The 12,587-nt window shown below is 46.0% G+C and overlaps 1 protein-coding gene across 1 annotated transcript in view; it reads left to right on the top strand.

Moving 5' to 3' along the window:
• Positions 1-12,587, top strand: part of PLEKHG4B (pleckstrin homology and RhoGEF domain containing G4B) — a 103,072-nt gene that overhangs the window by 32,416 nt on the left and 58,069 nt on the right. The window contains exons 7-9 of the mRNA XM_054991717.1: positions 5,599-5,685; positions 7,482-7,598; positions 11,495-11,593. Of these exons, the coding sequence (XP_054847692.1) occupies positions 5,599-5,685; positions 7,482-7,598; positions 11,495-11,593 (303 nt within the window). The remainder of the gene's footprint in view (positions 1-5,598; positions 5,686-7,481; positions 7,599-11,494; positions 11,594-12,587) is intronic.

The following is a 12,587-nucleotide window of genomic DNA, read 5'->3' as shown; positions in this document are numbered from 1 at the left end:
AACAGGGCTTCCTCACAGACCCTGTCTAGGTGGATTGTGACGGCCATTGGCAAGGCCTATTCCCTAGCAGGGGTGGCTTGCCCGCTTCATGTCAGAGCCCACTCCACGCGGTCCCAAGCATCCTCTTCGGCACTCCTCAGGGGGGTGCCCCTGGTTAACATTTGTAAAGCAGCCACATGGTCCTCTGCAGACACCTTTGTCAGGCATTACGCCGTTGATGTCAATGCGGAGCAGGATGTATCTGTGGCCAAGGCTGTCTTACACTCCCTTTTTTCCTGAGGGAGTTTTGGAATGACTTTCTTGGCGTGCCTGTTGGGTACCCTTGAGTGAAAGTGTGTATATATGTACCTGGGGGTGTGTATATATGTAAATATTGAATATTTATGTGTCCTTACACAGTATTTTTACATAGATGTATATATGCATATCTATTTATTGTTGATCTTGTTTGCTTAATAAAATTGTGTTGGACTTCACCCCCGCCTTCCTTATTGTGTGAAGCTTGGTACACTCCCATGTGTGGAGGCACAGAAGAACGAAGATGAAAACAGGGTTAACATACCTGTAACTTATGTTCATCGAGTTCTTCTGTGCTGACACACAACCCTCCCTCCTACCCCGCTGTGAACTCCAATGCACGGTATTGTGATGGCTGTAACGGATATTGGTGTTTTTAAGGTGTTACGGCTGAAGTGTGTTGGTCAAGCGGCGGCAAGGGAGAACTGAGGGAAGGGGCCGTTGGTCGCTGGAGGATCACGTGACCGTTTGGGCGGGAAAACGGTCGCTGAGGCGCGCGACAAACGGCCCCTTCGGAGCCATGGAAGCTCTAGAAAATTCTCCGGCGGCTGGCCTGCGCCTGCGCAGTCCCATGTGTGTCAGCACAGAAGAACTCGATGAACATAAGTTACAGGTATGTTAACCCTGTTTAATAATTTTCGAATTGCCATAGTTCCCCTTTCACGTCCCACTTCTTCTCTAAATATGTTTTCAGTCTTCCCCAATCAGTAAAGAATTCTGCCAGATTCTGATCTCTCAGCTTTCTTGTCATTTTATCCATTTCTGCCATGTACAGCAATTTATATATCCAGTCTACAATAGTTGGTATTTCTTGCACCTTCCATTTCTGCACATATAAAAGTCTTGCTGCCGTCGTCATGTAGAATAGTAATGTTCTGTATTGCACAGGAACATCTTCCATACTTAAATTCAGTAGCAATAGCTCTGGGTTCTTCTTTATTTGGGTCTGCAAAATCTCATTTATTACTTCTAAAATATCTCCCCAGTACTGTCTAGCTACATCACACGTCCACCACATATGATACAATGATCCTTCATGCTTTTTACATTTCCAGCATTTATCTGACATATTTGCATTTCCAAGCACAATTTTCTTAGGCGTTAAATACTATCTATAAATCATCTTATAGACATTCTCTTTAATACTGGTACAAGTTGAAATCTTCAGTGTAGTTTTCCATTAATATTCCCATGACTCCATTGTTATTTCTTTGTGACAGTTAATTGCCCACTTCACCATCTGTACTTTGACTGTCTCATCCTCTGTATACCACTTCAAAAGTATTTTATAAATTTTAGATATCTTCTTTTTACTTTCTTGTAGTATAGTCTCTTCCAACTCTGAGTTTTTCCATTTGATTCCTCCTTTTGAACAATCCGAGTTGTAAAGGTCTCTAATCTGTCTATATTGGAACCATCCATAACAGGAGGATAACTCTTCCTCCGTTTTGATTCTGATCATTTTTTGTTCCATAATCAATATCTCTTTATATGGTAAACATTGTTCTTCATTATAGATAGCTCTCGGATCGATCACTTCAAACGGTACCATCCAAGAGGGGATACCTTCACCCAGATATTTTTTATATTTTTTCCAGACCGTAAAGAGGCTCCTTCTAATATAATGGTGCAACTTCTAAATATGGATATGTTAGCCAAACTGCCTCAAAGATGGGGAATTAATAGACAGTAGGCTTATATTAAGGGATCATGACCTGTGTATACCAAGGTCAGAGTTCCTGGAATGTGCCCAATAAGAGAGGAGACTAATATTTCAATGAATCAAAGACTTCACTTGAGTATACAGAATACAAGAAACACACACACATTCATTATAAGACTAGGAAATAAAAAGTGGGAAAGTGTAGAGACAGTTGCATTAGCAGGAAGATTGTTGTTTGGGCAATACTCACTTGTCCGTTGAGAAGCACAGTTCAGCAGCAGAGGAAAAGATCACCTAGTGTAATGCCTGCACTACACGAGGCAGGGTGGGGACGAGATATCGCCAAGCAACCCGCGAGGGTCTTCTTAAATAGCCAGTTCCTATCTGGGGGAAGGACCCAAGGGGGTTACATGCCTCCAAAGTGGTTCCCAGGCACTTTTACAAAGAGAACGATTGATGTGCTGGACTAGTGTGATCAACCGGCTAGTGATCGGCACAATTGATATATTGGTTTAGAGCACTATTTAACATTTGGTGTTGGCGACATCTTGGAATGTAAGGAAGGATGTGTGAGAACTGATCGGATCTTTAGATAGTCCATCACGCTCTGCATATCAGAGGCAAGACCTTTATGACCTGATCTGCACGTCAAAGGTCTGTATATCAAATGCGAGTGCTGCGTGACTGGAGCACCTGCAGGTCATGGCTCCAACGGGAAGGTAGTTGCTCTGTTAAGCTGTCTCTGGAAGATGGCTTCTCCTTGGTTCACTGCTAGCCCTGGTACTTATAGAGGACTCAGCAGCAATGGCTGGCATCTTAGCAGCAGGCACGTGGATCTGGGCACACAGGGTAGCTACACCAGAGTGGTGACCTCAATACCAAGCCATGCACAGCTCATATGTATATATGCCTATGTCCAGCTGCTGCAGGCTACATTTAGGATAGTAGCTTTAAGTACATGCTTTAATTGCAGCTCTTGAAACTGGGGTGATTTTTTTCGAGTGCTTAACTTTGGCTTGATTGTGCTCATTTTGGCTTATCACAGACCAGATATTTAAATTGTTCTTTTTGATAACAAAATGCAACAGTTGGGAGAATTTGGAGAAGAAGCATGGTGCTGGGGGAGAAACCCTTATAACCCTTTCCCTTGCATCACAGTAATTCAGCCATATGTTCTCTCAGGGATTTGCTTTGCACCATTTTTGAAAAAGCAGCAAGGATATTTACAGCTATTTCTTCACTGTGCAGCCCATTCAGGGTCGGCTCCAGTGTCACCGGCACCTGCAGCAGCTTAATGCTGCCTCTGTGTGTGCGCGGGTGCACACCAGACTGCATGCAGGGGCTGGCGCGCATGGGGGACCTTCCAGCCCTCCCGTTCAGTTGCTCTGCAGGCCAGGGACAGCCGGCCGCCCTGGCCGCTGGCTGCGCCTGGCCCACAGAGCAACTGAACGGGAGGCTGCCCACTCAGCTGCCCCATGCTGCTGCCACCAGCACATGCTCCTGGCTGGTGGCGGCGGCAGCAGCTCCATGGCGCACACCCCTGCCCCTGGGCTGGCGTCCCTCCGGCGCCTTGGCGCCCTGATGCAGCGGCCTCGCCAGCCTCAATGGGCAGGCCGGTCCTAAGCCCATTCCATAAACATGAAGTCACTATAGAAAAATACATTGGGTTGGATTCAGCCTCACCCAATTCTCCTTCCTACTACAGCCCACATCCCACATGGCCTTAGTACTTGCAAGTCCCTAGCACAGTTTTTTTTAGTAGTCAAATGCACCCTTCCTTTCCTTTTCACCAGCATTAAAACTGGTTCATCCGACCCCTTTCCCAAGCTGCCATAGATCTAACCTCTCTAACTGAGGGGATGGTAAGTGTGACGGACAGGAATAGTTCCAACTCTGCCTGCCTTGGGGAACAGCTAATGAGAGCTGGCAGAATGCTGGGGCTAGGGACAGTCAGAATCCATTAAGGCACTTAGTGAGAGGGGGAGAAGGGTTGGAAGCTGCTGAGGAGAGGCAACAGAGAGATAGTTGGCTGTGGACACCTGTTCTGATATAAACATCCACTATTATAAGATTATGGAGTTATATGTGGACCTCTCAACAACAACAGATGTATGTGTTTGAATCATTCACTCCAGTGTTAAATGTCTTGTAAACAGAAATTATTCTTGTTTCTGTTTTAACCCTGGCTGGCTTGAAGTTGTGGACTGAGGTATAATAAACACAGAGATGAACATCAAGCATTCTGGTCATGACCAATGGGCTTTATTTAATTAAATAATGGTGGTACCCTTTCCCCAATATCCCTGAGCTGCAGCTGGTTGAGAGGTAGTGAATATGGGGAGCTGGTTGCCTGTCTGGTGGAACCTCTGGGAAGAGAGGGTGTTACCCAAATAGTCTACATGTGTGTGCTCCTTGACTGTTGGAGTGTCCTCCTTTGCTGTGTGTCAAGTACAGACACACGTAACTGGGTAAATGATGGGATCCTGCCTATGTATACCAAGGTCTCTGATCTGGGCTGTGCCTCATATCAAATTGGGGAGAATCCCAGAAACAGGCAGGCAGAAGACAGAATAAAATTAAAATCTTTATTGAGAAACTGATAGAACAGGGGAATGGTGAGAGGCAAACACGCCTGCAAATGCACGCACGCACGGAGTAACACTTAACACCAAAACAGTAGACAAGGGAGGGAGCAAATGAAAGCATACGGCCTGTCCTGCAGAGAGTAGAAATCTTGCAGAGGTCTGATGTGGAGAGCATAAGGAAGGAGTGTAGCAACAGAGACCAGCTTGTCTCTCCAAGGAACCTGCCCCAGACAGGGGCAGTACCTGGAGAAACTGCTGCAAAGTATTGTACAGTCACTAAGATAGGGGGAGGAACTAGCTAGGAGCAGTCCATTGCTCATTGTCTTGGAGACCTGGGTCATTCATTAGGGTCTGATTATTCAGGGAGGAGGCTCCAAAGTCCACGGGGAGAATGGCCCTCCGGTTTAATCAGCCTGCGGTGGGCTTTAGGGAGGAGCGGGTCTGCATTCCATTGCTGCTTAACGGCTTGTGCTGGGCGTGGCTGCTGCTGCATAACGAGCCACTGCTGTTAACTTCAGCAGGATGCAGACTCCGTTTTCTAGCCCATGTTAGAACCAAAATGGGGAATCAAAACAGGAGTCCCCATCAAGCAAGGTTTCTGGGGGCTAAAAGGAGAGAGGATCTGGTGTGGATTTGGGTTAGGGCTCTCTGCCTAATAAATAGAGGTTAGACAAGTTGCATATTGTGACTGCCCTTAACTGCCTGTGAAACCCCAAACCAGTTTAGGGAGGTTTATGGTGGGTGGCAGTAAGTAAGACCTGTTGAGAAGGGTGAAGTGCTGTTGTGGGATCGTAATGTCAGAGGTGGCCCAGTAAGTATGGGGTCTTAAACCATCAAGAGCTTTAAAGATCAAAACCAGCACCTTGAACTGAACCTGGATTGATCTGTCGGCTGCTTTCCCATTCTGTATCCTCCTTTCTGATTGCTGCTCTTTTTTATTTTTACAAGATCAGGTTTAGTTTCATGATCACCAATAAGCTGATATCAAGGCTTATCTTGCCTTGGGACTCACTTAGACTGTGCCAACACATTTGGTTTGTTTGCTTTCTTTAGGGTGCAGTTCCTCACTCCATTCACAGTGCCCTGATACTGACTGATAAGGAATCTACTTTTAAGCCTGACAAAGAGATTGCTTTTCAGGTAAACAATAAAGATCGAATTTATTAAAAGTGGATAATAATTAATATTGTGGGTCATGTTTTGCTAGAGGTGCAAACTGCATGGTACTCTGGAAGCCAGGGCATAGGGGAAACTGGCTGAGCAGCCAGAGGTGGTTCACGTTCTGATAGAGACTAATCAATATCCAAAAAGAATACATTACCTTCCATAGTACACCCATCATGACTATTTTAGACTGGAAAATTAAATGATCACATGATGGTAAAAGTATGATGTCAGAGGAAGAGAAACGTGTGTGCCAGGCAGCAATCTTTGCAGGCCTGCTGGCAGCACCCTGTCAACCAAGAGCCAATCAGGGCTCACTTGCTTAATCGGCATTGCTAGCTGTGTGAAATTGGAGGGTGAAGATGGGAACTGTGAGAGCCAGTCTCTGAAGGCTGAATCTCTTGGGAACTGGCACTGGCCTCCAGGTGTTTTAAAAACAAGCCAGCATGTTTTTTCTAGCTAGGCTGGAACCAGGCCTCCAACAACTTACAGCCTGAACCAAAGTTCAGTGACTTTTAACAGGAGTACAAGGCTTGACTGATCATCTTCCTTACACTGCCCGTTTAGGGCACCAAACATCCTTCCTCCCCCTGCCTCACCCCAACACAAGTGAGATTTTTAATTGCCTGAAAATGGGAACCTTTTCTATTTGCCTGAAATTTTACAAGGCCCACTGGCACAAGCAGTGTAATCCCTCGGAATTTCAATCAAATGCTTTTGAAGCCAAAAAAGGTTACAGGAAGAAGTGTGTTTCACTGTAAAAACTAATGGAGTTGAATAAAGACTGTGAACACATGTAACAGCAAAAATAAAGAAAAGGGATAACATAAGCTCAGGGTAGACTGATCTCATCAGATCTTGGAAGCTAAAGAGGATTGGCCCTGGTTAGCACTTGGATGGGAGACCACCGAGCAAGTCTCTATTCACTAGCAGAGGTAGGCAATGGCACAGCACCACTGAATGATTGCCTTGAAAACCCTACAGGACCTCTACGAGTCATCTGTGACTTGACATCACTTTCTACCACCAAGATCATTAAAGAATAAAATAAATCAAACATGGGTGCACATTGTAAGGGCAAGCCTTCTGTTCAGAGAGAGGGAATTAACACTGCCATGCCAGTTCCTTATCAGGGTATCTTGACTGCCCCACTCCCTTTGGGCTCAGCAGTTGCTTCCATACTGATCCAAAAAGCTGTGGTGCCAATCCCGTTAAATTAAATGGGACTGACTTCTGAATCTATATGTGTAGCATGTATAAAGCTGCGTAGGTGAAGGGCAGCAGCTTGTTTTTAAAGTCTCTGATCCTCTGTGAACTTCTGCTTCTTCCACCTTTGAGTATTGGCTCTTGCACATACGCGTTTCATCCAATGAATTCTGCTCTTTTGATAGCAGCTGATAACAGTGCTTTGAAGATCATATACTCTGATGGAAGTTCAGTTAAGAAAGCCTCCTACCCCCAACCACTCTCCAATCCTGTGCCCCCCTTTGTTGGCGGGTGAGCGGATGAATAGATAGGTAGTTATTTTTCACAAGTGAGCTTTCTTGCCTATGCCAGTTGCTTTAATGTTACAAATTCCCAATGTTCCTGGGAATCTGGTAAATGAGAGTGTTTACATAAGAAGAAAAATTCAGGGTTATTATTGGTTTTTTCTGAAAGGGTCTGTTGCTAGATGGTTTTAGGCACCCTGTAACTATTTTAGGGTGAGTTGTGTGACAGAATAAGAAATGACACTACCAACTGGGCACTCAGCTGCTAATTCTGTTTGACAGTGTGAAGTTCTCACATCTCTGAAGGCCTTACTTAGGTACATTGACTGCACCCAGTTGACAGCCGAGTTTGATGGGACTTTCCCCTACAATCACAATGACTGGATACGTTTCCGAAGGGTAAGTCAAGATTTTCTGGTATTTCTCATTATGCTTTATAAAATATTTTTAATCCACTTCAGTTCATCGCCAGGGTCACTGTGCTCCTCCACAAGGGTACTGCACATGCGCAGGCTTGCTGCAGAGTATGCAAAACCTCCCAAAATACATGAGGTGTTCCCCTGCCCATGCCAGTTTTCTTCCTTTTGAGGGTGAGTGGGGAGGGGAGAGTGCTTCTTCCTCAGTTCTGTCTCTGCCCCTGTGGAGGGAAGTTGTTTTTTCTATCAACTTTGGGGTTTTGCCTTGAGACAAAACTTGGTTTCAAATAAATAAAAAAGAGTGCATTTTTTTCCACCACCAAGCTTTTAGGTTTTTGAACTGCCATGTGTTTAACTGCACTTACTTATCTGCATGATTCTCCTCCAGCACCTCATTTCAAATGAATCAATTTTTCTTCCTGTCAGCTTTCTTTATAGTCCAACTTTCACATCCATACATAGTAATGGGGAATACCATTGTTCTCCTATCCTCCATTTTATCTTTACAATAACTCTGTGAGGTAACTTAGGCTGAAGATATGTGACTGGCCCAAGGTCACCCAGAAAGCTTCCATGGCAGAGCAGGGATTCAAACCTGGGCCTGCCGTATCCTAGTCTAACCACTCTACTATACTGGTTCTCAGTGAAAGCCTCGCTTTTCATCAACAGCTGAGTAGTCGGTTAACTACATTTTAGAACCAGTGTGGTGTAGTGGTTAGAGTGTCAGGCTAGGATCTGGTAGACTCAGTTTCGACTTCCCACTCTGCCATGGAAGCTTGCCGGGTGATACACACTCAGCTTAACCTGCCTCACAGGGCTGGGAGGGTAAAATGGAGAAGAGAATGTTGTATGCTACCTTCGGTCCCCATTGGGAAGAAGTTTGTAGTATAAATGAAGTAAATAGTGTAGTCTATAGAACAGACATAGTTTATCTTGATTTCAATAAGACTTTTTTAGATATTTTTTGTTTTTCAACAATTTTTTGATTTAACAACTTTATCAACAGTAAACAAAAGTAAACAAGTTTTAACAGTACAGGTAAATTGGTAAAACAAAAACAGAGAGAGAGAGAGAGAGAGAGAGAGATTTGAAGTGCATACATGTAGCCTACAGATTTCAATAAGACTTTTGATAAGGTTCCACATAATATCCTTGACAGGCTGGAAAACTGGGCTAAAACAAATAAAATGAATTTCAACAGAGATAAATGCAAAGTTCTGCATTTAGGAAGGAAAAACCAAATGCGTGATTATAGGATGGGGGAGACTTGCCTTGGCAGTAGTATGTGCAAAAAGGATCTCGGGGTCTAAGTAGACCATACACTGAACATGAGTCAGCAACGTGATATGGTAGCTAAAAAGGCGAATGCGGTTTTGGGCTGTATCAACAGAAGCAAAGTGTCCAGATCATGAGAAGGGATGGTGTCGCTCTACTCTGCTCTGGTTAGACCTCACCTAGAGTTTTGTGTTCAGTTTTGGGCACCACAATTTAAGAAGGATATAGACAAGCTGGAACGTGTCCAGAAGAGGGCAACCAAAATGGTGAGGGGTCTGGAGACCAAGTCCTGTGAGGAAAGGTTGAAGGAGCTCAGACTGTTTAGCCTGGAGTGGAGACGACCGAGAGGTGATATGATAACCATCTTCAAGTACTTGCAGGGCTGCAATATAGAGGATGGTGCAGAGTTGTTTTCCGCTGCCCCCCAGAAGTTCAGACTAGAACCAATGGCTTGAAATTAAATCAAAAGAGCTTTTGGCTAAACATTAGGAAGAACTTCCTGACAATTAGAGTGGACCCTCAGTGGAACAGGTGTCCTTGGGAGGCGGTGGGCTCTCCTTCTTTGGAGGTTTTTAAGCAGAGGCTAAATAGCCTCTGACAGCAATGCTGATTCTGTGAACTTGGGAGATCATGAGGGGGAGGGCAGAATGGGTTACATCAGTGCTTGGTTCTTGTGGCCTTCTTACATGCCCAGGGCAGGGCCGGATCTAGGGTTGCCAGCGCCCGGGGCAACCCTAGTCCGGCCTTGCTTGAGCGCTCAGTGCACACATTCCCGGCAAGGCGTGATGACGTCATTTTGGTGACATCATCACACGGGGCGCCGGAGGCAGCGTGTGGGGCTGGGAAGCCACCCGCGCCATTCGCTTCTCCGCAGGCGAATGGCGCGGGTGGCCTTGCAGCCCCCCACGCTGCCTTTTTGCCTGCCCTGCAGGACAGGGGGCACGCGGCAAGCCGGCCACCCCCTGTCCTGAGGGGCAGGTGAAAGGCAGCGTGGGGGGCTGCGAGGCCACCCGCGCCATTCGCTTCTGGGCAGGTGCATGGCGCGGGCGGCTTCGCAGCCCCCCACGCTGCCTTTCACCTGCCCCTCAGGACTGGGGGCGGCCGGCTTGCCATGCGCCCCCTGTCCTGCAGGGCAGGCAAAAGGCAGCGCGGTGGGCTGCGAAGCCGCCCGTGCCATGCACCTACCCTGCAGGACAGGGGGCGGCCGGCTGTCCCCTCTCCTGCGGGGCAGGTGAATTGCATGGGTGGTCGTGCTGCCCTTTGCCTGCCCTGCAGGACAGGGGGTGCGCAGCAAGCCCCCCCCCCCCCGTCCCGCAGGGCAGGCGAAAGGCAGCACGGGGGGCTGTGAGGCTGCCCATGCTGCCGCCTGCACGCTCTAGCAGCTGGCAGCTGCTCCTGGCGCCCCCTCCCTGGCGGAGCTGGGGGCAGACTACCCCCCCTGCCCCCCCTCGATCTGGCCCTGGCCCTGGGTAATGTCAGTTACCACCTTGGGGGTCAGGCCAGTTTGGCTAGGGAGCCTGGAGGTGTTTTGCCATCTTCTGGGCATGGAGCAGGGGTCACTGGAGCCGTCAGGAAGGCGTATTTGTAAATTTCCTGCATTGTGCAGGGGGTTGGACTAGATGACCCTAGAGTTCCCTTCCAATTCTATGATTCTAGTCCTTTGAGCTCTTGGTCCTGGAAGTATATTTGCGTGTGCTATATTATGTTCATCCTGACCTGGATGGCCCAGCTCAACCTTGTCAGATCTTGGAAACTAGGCAGGATTGGTCCTGGTTAGTATTTGGATGGGAGACCACCAAGGAAGTCCAGGGGCAGACAATGGCAAACCATTGGGAAACCATCTCTATTCATTTCTTACCTTGAAAACCCTGTGAGGGTCACCATAAATTGGTTGCGATGACAGCATTTTATACTCACTCATGTTTTGTGTACTGAAATCAGTAGTGTTTCACTTGCTGATCCCAGAAATCTTTAGAGTCTCTGTTTAATATAACATTGACTTGAAAGTCCAGCTTCTTCTACTTGATGACATGTTTGTTTTAGTGTTTTAAGAGTCTCTGCTGTAATTTTAAAATCTAGATTCCCTTTTTTAAGCTTTAGGGAACATCTGAGTTCTCTAATTATGTTATATGGTCAGCGGGTTGGATCCCACACCTTCTCTACTAGCAGAGGTGCTTTCCACCAGTACAAGAGCCTTCTGGCCCCTTCTGCTGGAAGAAGCGCCTCTGCTCGTGGGACAGTCACATGGGATCCAGCCATGTGTTGCTCTCTGCCTGTTACACTTTTGTGACTGGCATGTTGGGTTTTCTCCTTTTTTAATGCTGTGGAAAGCAGTTGCAACAGCTAGAAAGTGGGTTGTTTTGGTGATTTATACCTTGTGGAGTACACTGATCATGTTCGTACTTACTAGTCCCAATTCCTCTCTGCAGCCTCTTCTCTTTCCCATTTCTATTACCCCTATCTCACGGTTGCACAGCAATTTAGAACACTTCTTTGTCAAAGAACAGTCCTTGGTTACATCTTAGGAACAGGGAAACAAGGTAGTGGAAGGTGGTACTTCTTTTTAGCAACTGCTTTATTCGTTTTTTGTGCTTACACTTGCAGAAACTTGAGCCATTCATTACCAACTGCCAAGAGGCTGTGGTTTTCTTACAGTATTCTGTGTGTTCACTCAACAGTACCCAAACTCCAGTCACTGCACAGGTAAATGTTAGTTTTATTTGATGTTCTTAAATCTAATGCTATATATAACCAACTAAGCTTGAAGCACTGCTCCCTGGGAGTTGTAGTCTGGGAGCCAGTTTAGCACAATAGCTAATTGGGATATGAACCAGTGCGGCTGTCATTTGAATCTCTACTGTGTCATAAACTCAAGAATTGGCCTTATCCTAGCCACACTCTCAGGCCTTCTACAATACGGGGATAATTTGTAGACACTTGCCTTGCAGAATGGTTAAAAGGTTGCAGGTGGTACTGTATGTGAAATGTTTTGAACTCTCAAAAATATGATATAAATTATTATTTAATAAGAGAAAAGGTTATCCAGGAGCTGCATGAGTTTTGGAGCTAAGCAGTGTTAATATATTAATATGAGTTAGTCTCTTGCATTGATCAGTTTTGGAACTTATCTGGTCTGTGTGCCCTAGCCCTGACTTTGCTGTACTTGTTTGAACCGGATGGAAGATTAAGGAGCAATCCAGATTGAAAGATGAAGGGTTGAACCTGCTGCCACTTCTGTAAAAAAGTTTTTGATGAGTTTCTTCAAACTTACCAAGAGTTCTGAAATACACAAACAAAAACAAAGGCTTTTTTCTTGGAAATTTTTGTCCGGGTCCTCTCACCTGACAGTGTCAGACTAGGATCTTGGAGATCCAGATTCAAATAGCCACTCTGCCATGGAAGCTTGCTGGATGACCCTGGGTCATTTATCTGCTCTCAGCCTAACGTATCTCACAGGGCTGTTGTGGTTGTGAGGATAGAGTGGAGGTGGTGAGAATGATGTAAGCTGCTTTGGGTCCCCATCGGTGAGAAGAATGAAAAATAAGTAAATCAATATAGAATGGAAACATCAACTTGAGGAGGAATCTCGGATGCTGCTCATTATGGCCTCGTCTTTACTTTAACTGAGCATCTCCACATGCTTGTGCCCAAAGGAGCATTTGGAAAACATGACCACTTTGCCAGCAAAAAAAAAAAA

The sequence above is a fragment of the Eublepharis macularius genome, chromosome 11, assembly GCF_028583425.1.
Source record: "Eublepharis macularius isolate TG4126 chromosome 11, MPM_Emac_v1.0, whole genome shotgun sequence".
NCBI classification, from domain to species: domain Eukaryota; kingdom Metazoa; phylum Chordata; class Lepidosauria; order Squamata; family Eublepharidae; genus Eublepharis; species Eublepharis macularius.
This window is presented reverse-complemented; position numbering and strand designations above follow the sequence as displayed.